This window comes from Chlamydotis macqueenii, chromosome Z (genome assembly GCF_036417535.1).
Source record: "Chlamydotis macqueenii isolate bChlMac1 chromosome Z, bChlMac1.mat, whole genome shotgun sequence".
NCBI classification, from domain to species: Eukaryota; Metazoa; Chordata; class Aves; order Otidiformes; family Otididae; genus Chlamydotis; species Chlamydotis macqueenii.
In genome coordinates, this window is record NC_141593.1 from 66,274,220 (window position 1) to 66,292,134 (window position 17,915).

The following is a 17,915-nucleotide window of genomic DNA, read 5'->3' on the forward strand; positions in this document are numbered from 1 at the left end:
ATGTAGTGACTCCATCATAGAAGGCCACTAGGTTTGTCAGGCAGGACTTGCCCTTGGTGAAGCCATGCTGGCCCTCTTGAACCAGTTCACACACTCCAAGACTGTCTGGGGGGTTGAAGCATGATAAATGGAGACAGCTGTGGGAGTCTGTTCAAAAGCACATTTCTAATCAAACGCACATGTGAATGTAGACACATTAAGTATGGATCTACTAAGGAAAAATAAAGTTTGAATGACAAGGCATTCATTTATTACAATTAAAATTTGAGGTTTCTTTAGTCCTTTCCTCCCTACAGCTCTGAAGCCATTCTCAGTTTATGTTTCATGACACTGTTCTAAATTATTATCCTCTTTGCAATTTACAAACATAGAAGTAGAGAGAGACAGACTAAATGACTTGCCCAAGTCACAGCACAAATCATAAGCAAAACAGAATTTCCTGTAGAAAATTAATTTAGATTTAATAGGAAAATATATTTCTTATTTCTTTTGCTGAGTCTTTCTTTTCTTTGTGAATAATTTTACCCTGAATTTCCAATTAGGAAGACAACCACAGGACTCATAAAAATGTGCTTTATCTTTAATTATATCTTAAAATGAATACAAAAATGCTAGTGAGTCACACACTAAAATATACTGGAAATTGTTTTCCAAGTCAATCATCTACATTTTTCTGTAACCAGCTGGCAACTTTGGTTAGTAGTTCTCTCCTTTCCATATTTTCAAATTTTGTGAACTCCAGCAGTAGAGTAGCAGCCACTCTCTCATCCTCTTCCAGTGTAGCATTATAAAAAACCTGCAACTGAAGAAATAAACACAAGAGCTTAGCTCACATAACTTCACTTGCAGAAAGCAACTGTGTACCTGACACGTGCTTTAGACAGAAGTGCACAGAAAAGGGGGAGATGGCAGGGACTAAGGAAGGGATGAGGCAAGTTTACTGATTAACACTAAGCTGGAAAGCTCCTTGCACATCAGGAATGTGCCCTATTGCCATCCCTCTGAAAATCCTTTCAAATGCAGCCAACTCACTAGTACTGGTTGTACCTCACGGTGTCTAGGACTAGCTGGGTAGCAGAATTCTCTGTTCTTCAATCACAGAAGAAGTCTTTCATCTCAGTCTAATGAGCAGAAGACAAGAGAGGACTAAAGAACAGCAAAGAAATACAGGGGGGGAGAAGGAAATGAACAAGAAGAGAAATGAAAGAGATGTCAGCATGATGACCAGCAACCCAACGTGCCAGCAACCCAACTTTTGGTATGTTTCGTGTTGGTATCATGGTAAAGGTGATCTCTACAGACAGATTCTAAAGAGGAAAATAAGACAGCTTTGATAATATTTATTGGGACTCAGTTCCAAACCTGAAGGTTAATTTAAAGGCTGGCATTGGGGCTATTGCTTTTGCCATCCTGAGGAGTTGTCCCTCAAGAATAAAAGGTGAAAAACTTATAGTTCATGAATGTGCAAGAGAGATTTCTTTCATTTTAGGAGCTAACTCCCTGAATTGCTCTCCTTATTAAGCATCCCTTCTCAGCTACTTGCTGTACATGTGTATCAATCAACAGCAACAAAAGGAGAGCAAAATTTTTCTTGTAATGATAGATACTAGCAGTTCAGGGCTGGCACAGAGATGTGGATCACATGCAGACAGCACAAAAGCTGAGCTGTTGAGAAGATAAATTAATATTTTGGGAAAGGATCTGGGGAGACTTGGACTGGAGACAAAAGAACAAGAAAAGAGTATAAAATGAGCAGTGATAGTTAAAAATTTGTCACAGGCACTAACATGGATTACTGCGAGGAATAAAATAAGACAGCCTACAGCCACCTCCCACAGATTTTCACCCTTCAGCAGGTTTCCTAAAACCCATGTCCTTTTTCCACATGTGCAGCAGCCCAATTAGAAAGTACTGTTCATGGGCTCATTTGGGCTGCCATGCAGTCAAGAGGAAAGAACTGTATCACACGTGTAGGCCATCTGTTCAGCACACGGGCAGGTAACCCCTTACACTGCAACCACACAGAGCAGGACAACGTCCCTCCCTGCACAAAAGCTGGCTTTCATGCCATGCTTCACAGCCAGCTGCACACACAGACTGCAGGGCTATGGGTGCATGTTCATATGTTTATTTCTCAGATGAAGAAGTATCATTTTTCTCAATGTCTCAACACAGCAATATTATATAATACATTCAATGATTTCTTTAAAAAACCTGTATTTACAAACTGGCAATAAAGTTAAAACTAACTGCTTCTTTGATTTACCTCTTGGATCTGTACATCTGTATTGACAAATCTTCCCATGACTTTTAATACATCATGTAATAATTCCTTCCCATACCTGTAAAATTGAGATAAAGGTCCTTCAAACAGCATGTTAGCAAATATAATAAATTTAATCTCATTTGAAAATACTCCCACTATTTAGTTATTATTTACCACACTGGAAATACTAAGGTGATGTTTGCAATTTTCCGCTTCTAAAGAAATATCAACAACATTCAATTTAGACATTTGAGCAGGATGAAGCACAGTAATTACCCTTTATTTTAATTTCCCAGTAAGATCTGGTATTTCTACTTTGGTAACATGAATTCTTTGCTTAAAACTGGTAATACTTGTGAGCCCATACAGCCAAACTGAGCTAGAAAGGCTAATGAATGATGAGTCTAGCAATCTGGTATTTCTGTTGGTATCCTGAGGACAGCGTACAAAGTAACACCCACACTCTTCTTTTAGTTTGAAAATAATGGGTCAGCTTCCCAGCAAATTTCTCATCAGTATGGAAAACAAAAAAGCTCTGTAGGGGAACAAGCTGATGTGACACAAACATGCTACAAGTTGCCTTTTCTAGCATTAGCAATACAGATCTGAACGCTCCCAGATGGCTGGTCTTGGTTGTGCTGCCTCTAATGGCTCCCGGTGGACTCCTTTGCTGCCAAAGGCAGCAGCAATGTACTCCGTCACAGCCCTGCTGCTTTTCACCATTGCCAAAGAGAGAGGGAGTCTTCAAACAGACATTAAAATACTTGCTTTGCTTGAGACAGATAGCCCAAGCTCACCTGCAGTTTACCTGCATCAGTGCAGGTAGGCTGGAGATAGGTTAGGACTTCAGTCAGGGATTAAAACTGTAGCTGGTCCTTGCAGCACTTGTAAACCTGCATACTCCAACCCCCTCTCTCTCCATACTCTCTTTGGAAAAGGGGTTACAATCTCACTCCAGCATTTTACACCCAGGCTTGTGAAATGCTAGTGGATAAACCCCTTTCCAGTGTCAGGTTTTCCAGGAAATTTAACACTTAAAAGCCCTGAAACAGTCAGGACCAGACTAATTTTTAAAGCATTCTGTGTCTGACATGAGCTCTTTGACATTAAGCCCTGATCAGAGTCAAATCCTCTGAAAACCCTGCTCTGCATACTTAAGGAATTGCATCAGTCATTACAAAAAGGTCATCTCTGGAAGGCAAATCTGCACCTGGATTTTACAGCTCAAATATAAAGATGGAGAAGAAGCCAAAGAGACACAGAAATAAAGGAAACCCAAAGCTGGTTGCTTACCATACCTTTCACTTAAAAGTGGCCAATTTTCTGTAACAAAATCCCAGGCTATATGGTGCCCAATATCCTTAGTCACCACATATGAGATGATGATTGGAGTACAATTGGAAGAAAATAATGTATCGCTGAGTCCATATTGCAAGTATCTGTTAGAAAATAAGATAATAATTGTACCTCTCACTTACTGTTTAGCAGTGATGATCTGGAAATATAATCAAGCTTGGGAAAATTCCTGTCTCAGCGAATACCAGAACGTGGAAGGCTATACCAAAGCTGGTGTCACCCTGCTCTGAGCATTCAGTTTGGTTTTTGTGCTCACGTGGGTGAAATCCCCTGTTCTTGCACACTGACTCACTCTCCACTTCTCAGGAAAATGAGGGTGTAGCACATCAGGTGGATCCATGTGCTTGTCTTATTTGTGTTACAGAAAGATAACCACTCCTACCAGACAACCCTGTGGAAGGGCAAACTGCTCCTCAGTTTCTGGAAACTCACTTTGCTCTGACACAGATGGAGCCTAGAGAGTAAGCCAGCAGCAAGACACTCTGTTATACAAAGGCAACCTGTTTACAGGGTCCCATATAACAAGACCAAATAACAAGGAGTCTTGGATCCTTTCATGGGGGCCAAGGCATGATTTCAGAAGTATTTCAGGAACAACCTGCCAATGATGTCAGTGGCAATGAGTGCTTGAATATCCTGAAAAAGTAAGTAACTATTCTCTTTATTGCCTCAATGGATCATCCTGCTTTCAAGCACTGTTAAAGAGTTATCTTCTCATAGGGTCTTGTAGGCAGCTGCTTTATGGGTAGCGTAGATGAGCTGGATTTCTCACATTTGCACGCCACCACCATGCTTAGCAGAAGAGACAAAATACACTGAGGGCCAGGAAAAGCCCGGCTTAATGTTTCTCACCCCAAAAGACTCTCAGGGTGGCATTTAGAAAAATAGATTGGCTCATCACCTACTAAGGCATAGGGAGGAAGAAGGTCATCACAACTCCCTGAGCTTGTCAGGGACCAGTGCTAGCCTGTGCCAGTGAAGAAGTCAATAAAGGACCATAGGTTAGGTGGAAAACCAGCATAGCTGATTGGGCATCTCTTCGCAACCCCTCTTGCATATTTGCTCTGTCCTCTCAAACGACCACCATCACAAGAGCAGGTGGCTGGCAGGAGAAACATCGCTGGTACTTTCAGAGTTTTAGACTCATTGAGTTTATGCCAGTTCTTGGATGATCACTCTCCAGGCCCTCACTGGCAAATTTGTCCTTTGATGAATACTCTAGGTAATATGAACATGAGAGATTAGAGAATTCAGCTTCAACACCCTTTTACTGATACAGTGAAAAGATTTTATATGGATGCCAATGAAAGATAACAAATACAGTACTCCAAACTGCGTTCAGGGAGCATTTGGACAACACTCTTAGATATGTGGCTTAACTTTTAGGTTGCCCCATGTGGAGTCAGGAGTTAGACTCTATGATCTTCAGGGATCCCTTCCAAGGTAAGCCTTCCAGGCTATTCTATGATTCTATGAAGCTGGAAATTTAAAAACATTTTGTTTCAGTGTGAGTCTGCACTTCAAATGGTGAACAGCTTGCTAGTAAGACTGTTTTCATTTTTGCCCTTAACTTGGGTGATTTGGCTTCCACACAGAGGCTTAGTAGACTACGACACTTTAGTTTGGAAACAGAATACACAGGAGAGAGGGAGTATGGGAAAAGTATGCAAAATCATAAATGGTAGGGAAAAATGTCAAAGCAAATTACGATAATTATTTAACAGTAAGGCAGAGAGTAAGGGCAGACATGAGTTCCAAGTCAAAAAACAACACAAAATAGGTTTAAAACAAACAAAAAGGAAACACATTTTCATACAACATGCAATTACACTATGGGATGTGTTGCCATAATAAAGCCTGAGGGTATAATTTTAGTTCAAAAAGGTCACTAGATATATTGACAGAGACAGGCCCAGTGTTAGACATGACACACTAGTTACCAGCTCTGAAAATCCTCTTCTCAGTGATCACCAGCATCTGGGATGTTATACCAGCAGAAGGATCATTTCTGTTTGACCTGCTTATCATACTTTCTCCCTAAGAAAACTCTTAACATTCTTCCAGTGGCCTACGAGACACATGCTTCTGGAGCAGGCAAACCTGCATCGAGTTTGCACAGTACAGTATTTGTGTTCTTATGATTTACTTCTGTATACACAAAGATATACTTTGACCAAGGTCACCTGTAAAGTAACCATGACTCTTTGGTACAGCTCATGGCAGAGAGCAGGATGTCTTTGTCTTCCTTTGTGGAGTTGGTATGGTTATACATTTCCCAAGCAAAATTCCATTCTTTATCACTTCCCACTGCAACACCATAGCAGCAGACCGTTCTTCTAATTAAAAAGGGAATTCTGCAAAGCAAAATATGATTAAAAAGTACTGTATTGTTGTAAAGTCAAAACCAGCAGTTAATGCATAACTGAAAACAAATTTTCATTCACAGCTAAAAGATGCAGAAGAAAGAAAATATAAAATAGCAATCTAAATAACGGTAGGAAATTTTATTGCTTTATAAATGAGTTAAATATTGAAAAAGTATGCAGTTTAAAGTCAAACCAAAAACATTTTCTAGAACAGTTGGACCAAGTTATTTTGTGTACGTACAGTGTCACTGCCACTCTTTCACATCACAGCCTGGGACATGGATCATACCATTAAAGAGGGAACAGCTGCATACAAGCATCATCCCAGACAAGCCTTTTCAAAGCTTCTTCAGTGAATGCATCCAGTAGGAAGAGATACTTGCAGCACAAATGGAAACAGAACAGACATTTCTCCATGCAACAGGCAGCCTCCTACTACTCCCACCCCAGGGGAGAGTCCTTAGCATGGTGATGAATTTTGTAACAGAAACTAAATGCAAACATTATCAGCATAATATTCTATGTGCAAAGGCTGAACAGAAAATTTCTCATGCGGCAATGATGTGTCCCTGACATTAAGACATTGTCAACGCTTTCCAGTGATAGCAATGTATTCTACTATGCAATCTATCTAAAACAGTTTAAATCAATGGTATTTTGAACTAATTCTCCGTAGGAGAATGGATCCCATTGCTGCAAATGAAACATTCAACTTCCCACTGGCATATTGTTAATCTGCTTAGCATTGTAAGCAGAGGTGTAAAAACTCTATTCCATTAGATTAGGAGATAGACTTGGAAAAGCAGACAAACTTCTGGTCACAAAAACCATTCTTCAGGTCCAAAACTAGAAGCAGCAAGTTCAAATTTGAGTATAATTTAAGAAAAATTCCTCTGAATTTCACTAAGCAATCCTAGAAAAAATACGGGGATGATACCAGCAGAAAGAGAGATAATATTAGTCAGAGGAAGGCTATATGACAGCAATCTTCAAAGCAAAAGGTAGAGACAAGTATGAACTCTGGAAATTAAGAAGGGCTAGTAAGAATGAGGGAGAGAGTTGGGTGTTTTGCATGACAGACTTGTTAAAAACTGAAAATGCAAGATGTAGGGATTTTATAGTCCTGTTGTGGGTGGGGGATTTCACTGACATAATAACAGAAAGTGTGGGCATGTTTTATATTTACTACAAAAAATAGTTCGGAATAATTTACCTGGATATATGCTGGAACATAAGGGATCTGCCACCGAGAATGATGCTTACTGAGACTGAGTGGTTATCTCAAGGTAAAGAATAGTCCTGCAAGGAATCCTTTCATGACAGATCTTTTTTGAGTTACAGGGTCTAGCAATTTGTTTAATAATAATTTCATAACATCTAGAAAGAGGATATGGTAGGGCGGTAACAGGATAAGCTGCTTCGGCTAAAATACAGCTATTTTTTTATTTATTGGAACTGCAGCTGTTCCAATAGTTTTAAGAAAATGTTGGTTACTGAGTGTAAAGTTGTGGTGGATGAAGAGCAAATAGACAAGCTCCGTGTACCATTTGGCTGCAGCTCTGATGTTCAGCATCCAAGGCAGGCTGTATACGGGCAGCCTACTAGGGGACAATGGTCTATTGGCTGGTGACATCTATGGGAGCCCTGAAGTGGTTTATGTTGTATAGTTCACAGAGGAAGTCCACTGTGGTTCCAGAGGGACTTTGGAGCTGAAGGTTATGTTAGATGAGGGTTGGAACTTATTAATCTTGAGATATTTTTTGTGGGAGTGGTTTGATAAGACTGGCCTGCCACGATTGTCTTATTTCTGTATCTTGGGGAAGATGCAAAAAGCTACAGGGAAGAAGGATGGATTACTTAAAATTGTTTTCCTGGAGCCAATGCAGAAGTGACATAGTGATTTCTTAACTTTTGAGGGCAACAGCAGTATATGGTTACCTTTAGTAAATAACTAAAATGTACAGCAACATTGTCCCCCCCTCTACACTAATTTCCTTCTTTCAAAAGAAGACAAGCCAGTAACAGCACAACAGAGAATACATTAATTTAACTAGCTCTGCTTCACTCCTATAAATAAAAAAGAGAAAAACTGAGAAACTGGCTGGGAATCGTGGCTTTTGGCTTGTTATCTTCATGGAACAGAAGAAAATGCACCTTATGAAGTCCAGTTAAGTTCTGCCAGGAACGGTTTGGAAACGTTCAGCTGAAAGTTGATCACCTTATCTGAAAGGGAAAAAGCATTACTCCCTTCCACAGATGTGAGTATCCTACTGGGTTCCACCTGTGGCAGAACAGCTATAGTGTGCTGTTATTAATTTCAGTCTCAGAATTGAGAACACAAGAGCCTCTAAAGGGATCTCTCTGTGAAATATGAGTAAAAAGTTTATTGTGCCCTTCTCCTTTTCTATCCAGCATTTGAAAAGCTTCCTCTTTAACTGAACAGGAACTGTGATCCATCATTTGAAACCTAAGAAATTTCCTATCTCCTATGGTTTTTTTTTCTTTAAAACATGACCGTTTTTTTCAATTAATAGAATTCATAGTTGCACTTTTTTTTCCACACTTACAGCCATGTGAAGCATGAGGCTGTAAAGTCCCTTTGAACTAAGTGCCAGTAAGGACAGTGAAATTAATCTTCTCTAATTCAAATCAGCTAATATACTTCACAGACTTTTCATCTCTTCAACTCAGATAAGGTATGTAGTATTCCACCAGGAAAAAAATACTTATATTATTAATAGGAGAAGATAGACAACTGTTTTGAAAACAGACTGAGAATTCAGCATAGCACTGTTGCCTTTAGTGCGGGATAGTAAGAATATTGTCTCTGGAACATAACAGAATATATTTAGGCTATCTAAACTTTTCAGTTTAACTCCAAAGCACAATTTAGTTTTTATGAGGATGATCACTACACAGCTATTTAAAAAAACACAAACATAAAAACACAAGTTAAGTTTACTTAGCCAACTCCATATACTGACAGAGATATCAATAACAACAAAATGTTTATTACAACTATAACAAATAAAAATAATAATAAACTTTAAATATTCACTCACCAGTGCCATTACTATTTGAGCATTGCATAGAAAAACATCAAAAGAAAGAGGGAGGAAAAGAGAATAAAAGTTTCAATACATTGTACATTTTCTTTAACAATGCCATACTCAAATACAAAAAGTCTGATCCTGGTAGAGCCCAGACTCCATCCTCACAGACCAGAAACCTGACCACTAAGCTCCAATATCAGCATAAGAAGTGACAGCTGTTGCCAGCACCTCCTTATGTGAATACGGAACATGCAAGACAATTTGATGGGCTCACCGTGGGCAGATGCCTGTATCATACAATGCCTGTATCATACAAACATTATTGCTAAGAGAAGCTTAGAAGCTGAGTTGGTATATGCGATAACCCTAAGGCTGTGCTTCAGCAAAGTGACTGTTATGTGGCTAAACAGATTTTGGTCTTCATGGCAAAAGTCTGGCCTGTAAAGCCTATGTAAAAGCAATAATCTTGAAATCAATATAAAGTTGAGATCTGGGGAGGAGGAGGGCATTGGAGGGGCACAGTAAGGCTTAAATTCTATCATTATCTCAAGAAAGAAGAGCAGTGTACAGGAGCATTTCTCATTCTGCCTCCCCCATGTAAGTGCCCATTGACATTCCATCTCACTTACGCATGCACGCCTCTAAGAGCACATTATCGTTCTTACTTGTCCTCAGGGTTGTCCATCCATTTAGCATACAGTTCAGATGACAGGTTCAAACAATCCTGGAGGCCCAGCCAGCATGCTGTTGCAAAAAGCTTTTCCAAATACACTCTTGAAGGGAAGCCAAAATAGCAAGAATAAAAGATTCCACATTTGGAGTACTTGAACTGTGCTTGACCAGCACAGTTTCAGCACATGATGCTGTTAACCCAGGAGAAACTCTACTAAAACCAGGTTAAATTTAATAAAAATAATAAAAAAATAATAGTGTGTTCCTGACAGCAACATTAATGAATATTAGTGACCCAACCAATATACAATAATTTCTCTTAGTTTTTTGTGTGTTTTATATTGGTCTTGGTAGTTTTAAGAGACTAGTTGCATCCAGTCCAAATCATTTTGACATTCAAGACTGTGGCTTCAGTAGCCTTGCAAAATGAACTATTTTAAAGTTCTAGTGATTGATCCATAAATCATATCCAAAGTTCATTGCTGTCAGCTTTTGCCTAGCTAGCAGCAGCCTGTTGAGCCTGTTCTCCCATAAACAAATGCTACTCAGATTATTAAACTATCATCTTTTACGCTCACTAAAGAGACTCAAAATACCCCAAACTATCCTGATAGTTTAATTGGAGGTGTCATCACAAATAACACACACTTACAAGACAGTAAAAATAACAATTCAATTACGTTCAAATTAAAGCAGAATACTTACTGAGCAAAATAGTCATCTTCCAAAGCATGAACATTTTGACGAATAAAACCTGCATAATAATGGTATATTGGCAACATTCTCTTTAAAAGGTATTTCTTTTAAAAGAAGGGAAAAAAAAATTACTTTAATTTAGATGCCAGGTTTTATTTTACTGTATTTTTCTTTACTTACTCAGATTTATCCTAAAAACTTGCCACTATTAATTTCTTGACAACACAGTACATTAAAATAAAGTATATAAACTGAGTCTAAAATTCAGTGTACCTGTACATCCATTCAAACTGGGAAGTTACCATTTCACATCACTAAGACTTTTGAACTCATTATGAAAGAAAACAAATACCATTTTCAAATAAAAAGACAGAAAAATAAGTTCTTCTCACACATTTTAAACATACCTTTACTTTAGGACTTAAAATAACTACTATTGTGGGATTGCACTTTAAACAAAAGTGAAATCTTCATCAAATAGAAGTCAGGGAAATAAGTAAGACAATATTATCTCAGGTAACTCAAGTATGGGAGAGAAAAGAATCTCATTTAGTATCCAAACCCAATTCCTTCCTTCTCTCCATGAAGATGAACTGGAAGGCAGTACAAACCACAAAGCACATACATTCTATTTCTCCTTTACACACAGCAGTGTTACCCTTATTACTTACTACTGTCTATTTACTACTGACTTATAGCTGTATTTTCCAGATCCTCAGTTTTACAAAAACCTAGGATCAGGTTTAATCTAAAGAATGTGAATAGATTTCAGCTTTGCAATAAGAATTGCTCATGATTCAATGATATTTATCATTTACTAATATATACACAGAAGTACCTCCTCCTATTTAAAAAAAAAAGTTGACAAAATCATGCAAAGGGAATGACATGAACTACGACTCGTCATAGTCATCATTACACTCATTTTAGTCTGATTTATTTAAACAGTCTAGTATCTTTGCCAACAGATGTAAAAGATGATACCTTTAAAAGTGGATATACTTCATAGTTCTTCAGAGTACTTTCCAAATTCTCAGGAACTAGGTTTAACAATACCACATTCCATATGAAGAGTTCATCTTCTCTGGCAAGGTACTTTGTTAGTTCAAGCGCTGTTTCAATCTGAATGTATCCAAACCTATTTGAAGATAAAAAAGCCTCATACCTGAGCATACTTATTCACATTAATTACCTACCATGACTTTCTGTTTATTTAAGAAAGTGACAATAAACCATCAGGATACTGCATGGAGAGTGACCTAGAAAAGACATTGGAAAAATAAAATAAATACAAAACAATGGTGCCTTTAAGAGCTGAGCTCTCAAAACATTTATTACAGAGCACAGTGCCACTATCAAAGTAATAGGACAATCATGGCAGTAAGTATGGCAGTGTGCTGACTGTATTCTGCTTGTGTCTGCAGGATACAGTATAGGCACAGTTACAGCATGCGTCAGTCTCACTGGAATGAAGTGAAGGAAAAGAGCACTGTTTTGAGTTATAATACATTTGTATTTTTATTGCTAAACAACATATTTTCATTACAGGTTCTTTTGTGGAATATACATTATTGTAAAAATCAAACAATTTAATTCACATGCACGCTATTCTTGGAATTAACAACTTCAGCATGACATTTCTGTGCCTCAGTGTGGAATTAGCAAGGAATTCATTCCTTCCCAACAAAATTCCAATTCAAGGCCCTCTCCTCCAGAACAGAAACATTTCTAGTGTACTTACATAGGGACACAGTTCTATGCTATAGGTTTGAGTTGTCTTTTGAGAAAGGACATTTGTATGAGAGGAGGAATGGGAATTTTTACTTCTTCCTCTCAGAGCTACTTCCACAGGCTCTGAGAGGAGGTAGGATGCTTTGGACACCTTCTCCCTGAGCTTCCACCTCATAGGTGTCTGATGCATTTGGGATCTCTGGTACGTTTGAAGCACAGACACATTTATTGCTTCTTCAGCCCCTTACAGTAGTGCTGACCTTTCTAGCACCACATACATGAACAATCGAGTCATCCATCAGCAAGGGAAATGAAAGAGGTATTAAGAGTGATGCAGGACAGCATAGCTGAGATAGCCGAGAATGAATTAAGGAAAATTCAGAATGTTCACTCAGAATCTTTCTTCTGCTAAAAAAAATATAGGTTAGTCCCTTAAAAAACTCATGACAGTGCCATTATTTAAAATATTTCCTAAGAGCTAGAACAAAAGTTAAAAGAAATTTTGAAAGAAATCACTCGGCACTGACAGAAGAATGAATTAAATACTTAACCCCCCTACCATTTTGTCAAAAGAGCTGTTGTTCTTACGAGGCACATACACATAAGAACGAAGGAAGCAGAGTTAGCAATGCTGAATGCAATCACGTAGTTTAATCATTTTCTATGACATATTTGAAACATACTTACTGTGTCAATGCAAAAACATTATCTATCAGCTGGAACCTGCTGACAGCGGGAATAGCCTGCAGAAAGGATTCATGTGGCGTTAATACATCTGAACATGTCATTAAGAGTTTAAAAAAAGCTTTCCTATGTTTCAGAAGGATAAGACAAGTCCGTAACACATTTTCTAAGCCAAAATCTTCTACAAAACATCATAAAATGGATCCTGCATTTTAAGACGAAGAACCTGCATTTTAGGTACGTGCTTTTAGGGATGTTTATATATATAAAATATATAAATACAAAGCTACATAATATATTTTTATATATAAATATATAGCTACAGTACCTTAAGCATGGAATTTCAAGACTCCTCTTACTTGCATGCTGTAATGAAAATTAAACTATGGAAACGCTAACTTTTGTAAAACTATCCTAGTTATATAATTTTGGAACATTCTTTTCTTTTGAGGCTTCAGTTCGGAATATGTACTCAGGTTAGTTCAGGGCAGTGTGTCTGGCACGATCATGAACTAAAGCATTGAGGCAGAGCCACAGGTGAACCCCTGCCTACAGCTTGTGTTCTCACGAGGACTGCTGGTCCCTCCTCGTCTTCTCCCTGCTACTGTGTCCCTTTGGCTGAGACACTGCTCCAGCAAACCTTACCACTGATCAGTGCCAAAAAACGGCCCCAAGTCAGCACACATCTCATTTCTTGATGGCTTAGATTTGCAGTGAAATAAAAAAGTCTAGAAGAAAGGAGGCCAGAGTGCTGTAAGAAGGTTTAACCACACACCATGTGCTCTGATCGGCCTCGTGTCCAGACCTGCCAGAGAAGTCATCTGACTGCACTCATTACTATTACGCTGAAAGCTTAAACTTTCTCACTGTTCTTACCAAAACTAATGAGCTGACATTACTACTGGAGCCTCTGGCTCACTCTAGGGTTAGGCAACACTAAATACTATGAAACCCCACATACAGCCATATATATAGGCTGTTCTGTACTGCTTTCACCTTCAGCCGAAGCTGTGGCAAGTCTGAGGTGGGACGAAATCTACTCTGAGTGACAGTGTCTATAGAGGACTGAAAGAGCCCAAGTAGAACTGGTTGGAACTTCTCTTCTAAGAAAAATCTCCACTGGAAAAAAAAACACCACTCAACCAAAAAACCCAAATCAGACAATCTTTTTTTTTAAATTTCACTGGTAGAAATATTGTACTTTGAGTAAACGTGGAAATAAAAGGCTTTCTCAATACATAAGTTTCTCATTATTCCAGGTTTTCATCAGTGTGATTACTGGAAAGATCTGCAAGAAGAAATACATGGAAAGAGTCTGTTTATAAGCTCGAGAAAACAAATACGATCTTACCTTCGGATCATTTTGAAGCAAGTGTGCTATTCTTTTTAAGTTTAATTGATCATAGTTCACTCTGTAGTATCCACTTAAATTTACATTTAGCAGGATCCAGTCAGATTCTGACTCCAATACTTGCATTTCAGGAAAGACTTCTGTAAAGTGACATTAAAATGTATCATTTTATTTTCTGTGCCCCGCTAAATTCTCTTGCATTTTTAAACACTGGACTCAATACTCCTCTGAGACCTGAGACATAAGTTTGAGGCTGGACTCAAAGAGAATCCCCCAAAAGCTCAGTGAATTTGGGATCTCTGCTCTGGACAGCACCAGAATTTCAGCACACAACTGACCCCTCATGTACTCAGCACCTTGAGATGGCAAAGGGGAGGCTGAAGACCCACTTTGCTCCTACTCTTTAGCTCACAGGCAGCTGGGAGAGTTCAGAAAGTTTACCCAAGAACAAACCAGTCTGGATAAGGAGCAATACCCTCCCATGCTTGCTGCACAGCATGCACACCCAGCACACCTGCTGCTGCCAGCGCTGCTCCAAAACACAGCGCGCAGTACCTCATGGAAGAAGTGACCACCTATCAGTGCTCACATAAACAGAGATCAAGGAAAGCAAAACAGCTAAGTTTATGCAAGAGGCAAGTAATAAAAAATTAAATAAATAAAAAAGTCCTGTAGTGTTTGAGTTATATCATGCATTAAAGGCCTCCTTCTGCAGTCCCATTTCATCTCATTACTACCTACTTTATCTGTGCTTGTCTGATAGCCTAAAGTACATCTGAAGGAGCCGGTGCAGCCTTGAATGCTCTAAGCTGCCTCATCAGAAGAGGATTCAAATGCTGCTTTAACTGGCTATGGTCATCCTGATTTAAGAGGGCAAACTCTCTTAAGACATTTGCATTTAATTAATAATTTTCATTTCCAAAACCATTCCGATGAATACCTCTGAATGACAACATAACAGTTCTCCATTGGAAGCCATTTTAATCTCACAGGAACAAAATGGTAACTGAATTTAAAATTACCCTTACCATTTCTACCTTTGTAAGAAACCATTTGGTTTATTTATGCATCAAAAAGTCAAAAAGAAAATAATTATTTTTAAAATCTTAAAACGTGAATCCAAGTTCCTTGACTGAATAGTGTCTGGTAAATTTGATACATGGCTTTCAAACACAAGTGGAATGTGTTCTAGAGACTGAATTTCTACTTTATCGTAGTCCCTTCAGGCAGATGCAACATGATGAGGTTTTTCATAACTTTTGTAGCTCTTAAGTCTCATAATAGCTGAGGAAACAGAATTCGTATCACTTCAATAATACAAGCTTAGCACATGACTAAGCAAGCCTAGCAACTCTTTTCCACAAATGTCCTAATTTTTCACCATAGCAATTACTGGTTTATTTAACTTTAAAGCATTCAGAGGAATAAAGATCCACTGTTTGCTTATTTACTGGTCTATATACTGTGAAATGATCACTCAAGCTATCTTATTGCCCAAAAAAGAGGGAAAGTAGGTTTTAACCACTGCAAACACAAGGTGGAGAGCTGCAATATGCACACAGTATATTGCAGTTATGCTCTTAAGCACCCACAAACACATCAGTCTCTGCATCTCCTTCTAACTAATTCAAAACCTGATGAAGTCCAGGGATGATTTGCCAAAGCAATATGATTACCCAATTCTAATGATCACATTTATTCTTTCTTCAAAAAATACAGCTGTTTATTGGAAAGCATTGAGATGAAAAAGAACTGAATTTTTTATTTGACTGGAGATGCCCATAAAACTAACTTTTCCATTTTCTAACGAAAATGCCTTTGAAACTTTTAAAAATGTTACTCTTTTGGAAAGAGCATTTTTGCATTTAATTTGCATAAACAAATTAAATTAAATGGTGTTGAAAACACTAATATTCTGTTTTTACAAATATCCATGTGTAACAATGTTGGGTCACTTCACACAGCTGGTTTAAATTTTTTTTCAGTCTTTTATCTACTACTTCAGCTGATAATTTTCTGATATATCACAGCTGAGATCCTACCTATACTCAAAAGCTGTCATTAGCATCAGTGGGATCTGCTAGGGTAAGCATAATACAGAAGCATGAGGAGCTAGAAGTTTGGATTTTGTACAAAATGACAAAATCAAAATTATTGTGGAAATCTCTAGTTATAATATGCATTCTCCGATATTATTAAAAACATACGTTGAAGTTTGATGCAATATAGAAAAGCCCAATATATTAACCTATTTGAAAATCTATTGCTATTGTAATATAAAATTAGCACAATAGATAACAAACATTTCTATAACAAAGTTTTATCTCCCTATTCAATTCAAATATATGCTCTGTTTATAGAAGAGTTAGGTGTGTTTGGTTTTTTTTTTGTGTGCTTGGTTTTAGCATGTGTGAGCAAATACATTACTTACTGCTGCTTTTATCTAGCCACATTAAGGGTTGCGATGATCCATTTCTCATCCAAGAAATAGGAATAATCCACGTGTTACTTAACGGAAAAAAAAAGATAATATAATTAATTCTTATGCTTTAAAAAACCCTCTCAGCTGACGGTAAACTAGATTGCAGATGAGCTCCTTCTTACAAGAATCTCCATCTACCTCCTCTCCTCTCTGATGCACAAAACCTCACCAGATGGTGGTACTTACGCTGGATCAGCACTTAGGTTCCTCAAAGGCTTGTAAGACCAGCAATAGCAGCCATGAAAAAACTGCTTTGGGTTTTGCTCTCCTTTATGCTTTTTCCCTGCATAAGAACTCATCTTATAGGCCCTGCCCATGCATCCCAGCACTCCTGACAACTGCTGAATTTCGTGAAAGTTCAGACTCCAGTCATGAGTTTCCAAAACGGGTGACCAAAGGCAGCTAGCTCCTTCCATCACCATTTTTTAGCCAACTGAATAAGCAGCACAGCTTTCAAAAGCACCAGGCTCACTGACAGGAACTTTAAAGCTGCATGTCAGGTACTCAGTGCTTCCTGAGAAATGAGTCATTTATGCAAGTACTCAAATGCAACCCCTTTATCCTTGCCAAGCAGAAGAGACTGGAAATATGTGCACTGGAAAGAAGCTACAGCATGGTTCATCCAGGTTCCCAGTCCATACAACTGAGGGATGAGGAAACAAAAAAATGCCTGGCAAAACTCCTGCCCTGCAATCTATTCATGGCCTCTGTCTGTTCTTACAAAGCCATGATGCGGGTGGAAAAGTCACTGCAAAAGGAAAGCAATATTTTGGTGAACCAAGTGGATTGCAAAACTATTGCAAACTCCAGATTCAAACAGATTTTACTTGACAGCCCATGACAAGAAAAAAACACAAAACTAAAAAAAAACCAGATGATCCTAACTGAAGAGTTTCCAGGAAAAAAAAAAACAGGATATAAACATACAATAAAAACACAAGCTAAACATACTTGTAAGAACTGTTTTCATTCCTTTTATTAAGAAATTGTTCTTGACTGATTGTGCCAGTAGTTATATTTAATGTTAAAACTGGAAACCCATTTTGGCACGTCCAGGAATCCATTATTTGTTTTACAGATGTTGGCAACTGAACCTCATCCTGTGCATCTACAACCTGCAAGAGAAACAGGAATTAGAAATATTTATTATAAACAAGTACTTACTGATACTGCTTCAGCAACACTCTAGGTGTTGTTCTAATGTACTAGAGAAAATAAATCTGCTTAGCAGATTGCTGGTCTTTGATTCATGCAAAAA

At 38.2% G+C, this 17,915-nt stretch overlaps 1 protein-coding gene across 1 annotated transcript in view; it reads right to left on the minus strand.

Moving 5' to 3' along the window:
- Window positions 1-604: 604 nt before the first annotated feature.
- Window positions 605-17,915, minus strand: part of LVRN (laeverin) — a 37,803-nt gene continuing 20,492 nt past the window's right edge. The window contains exons 10-20 of the mRNA XM_086770592.1: window positions 17,609-17,772; window positions 16,607-16,683; window positions 14,176-14,315; window positions 12,828-12,883; window positions 11,394-11,547; window positions 10,419-10,513; window positions 9,707-9,814; window positions 5,806-5,976; window positions 3,565-3,705; window positions 2,267-2,342; window positions 605-802 (exon numbers count right to left, since the gene is read on the minus strand). Of these exons, the coding sequence (XP_086626718.1) occupies window positions 656-802; window positions 2,267-2,342; window positions 3,565-3,705; window positions 5,806-5,976; window positions 9,707-9,814; window positions 10,419-10,513; window positions 11,394-11,547; window positions 12,828-12,883; window positions 14,176-14,315; window positions 16,607-16,683; window positions 17,609-17,772 (1,329 nt within the window). The 3' untranslated portion in view covers window positions 605-655. The remainder of the gene's footprint in view (window positions 803-2,266; window positions 2,343-3,564; window positions 3,706-5,805; window positions 5,977-9,706; window positions 9,815-10,418; window positions 10,514-11,393; window positions 11,548-12,827; window positions 12,884-14,175; window positions 14,316-16,606; window positions 16,684-17,608; window positions 17,773-17,915) is intronic.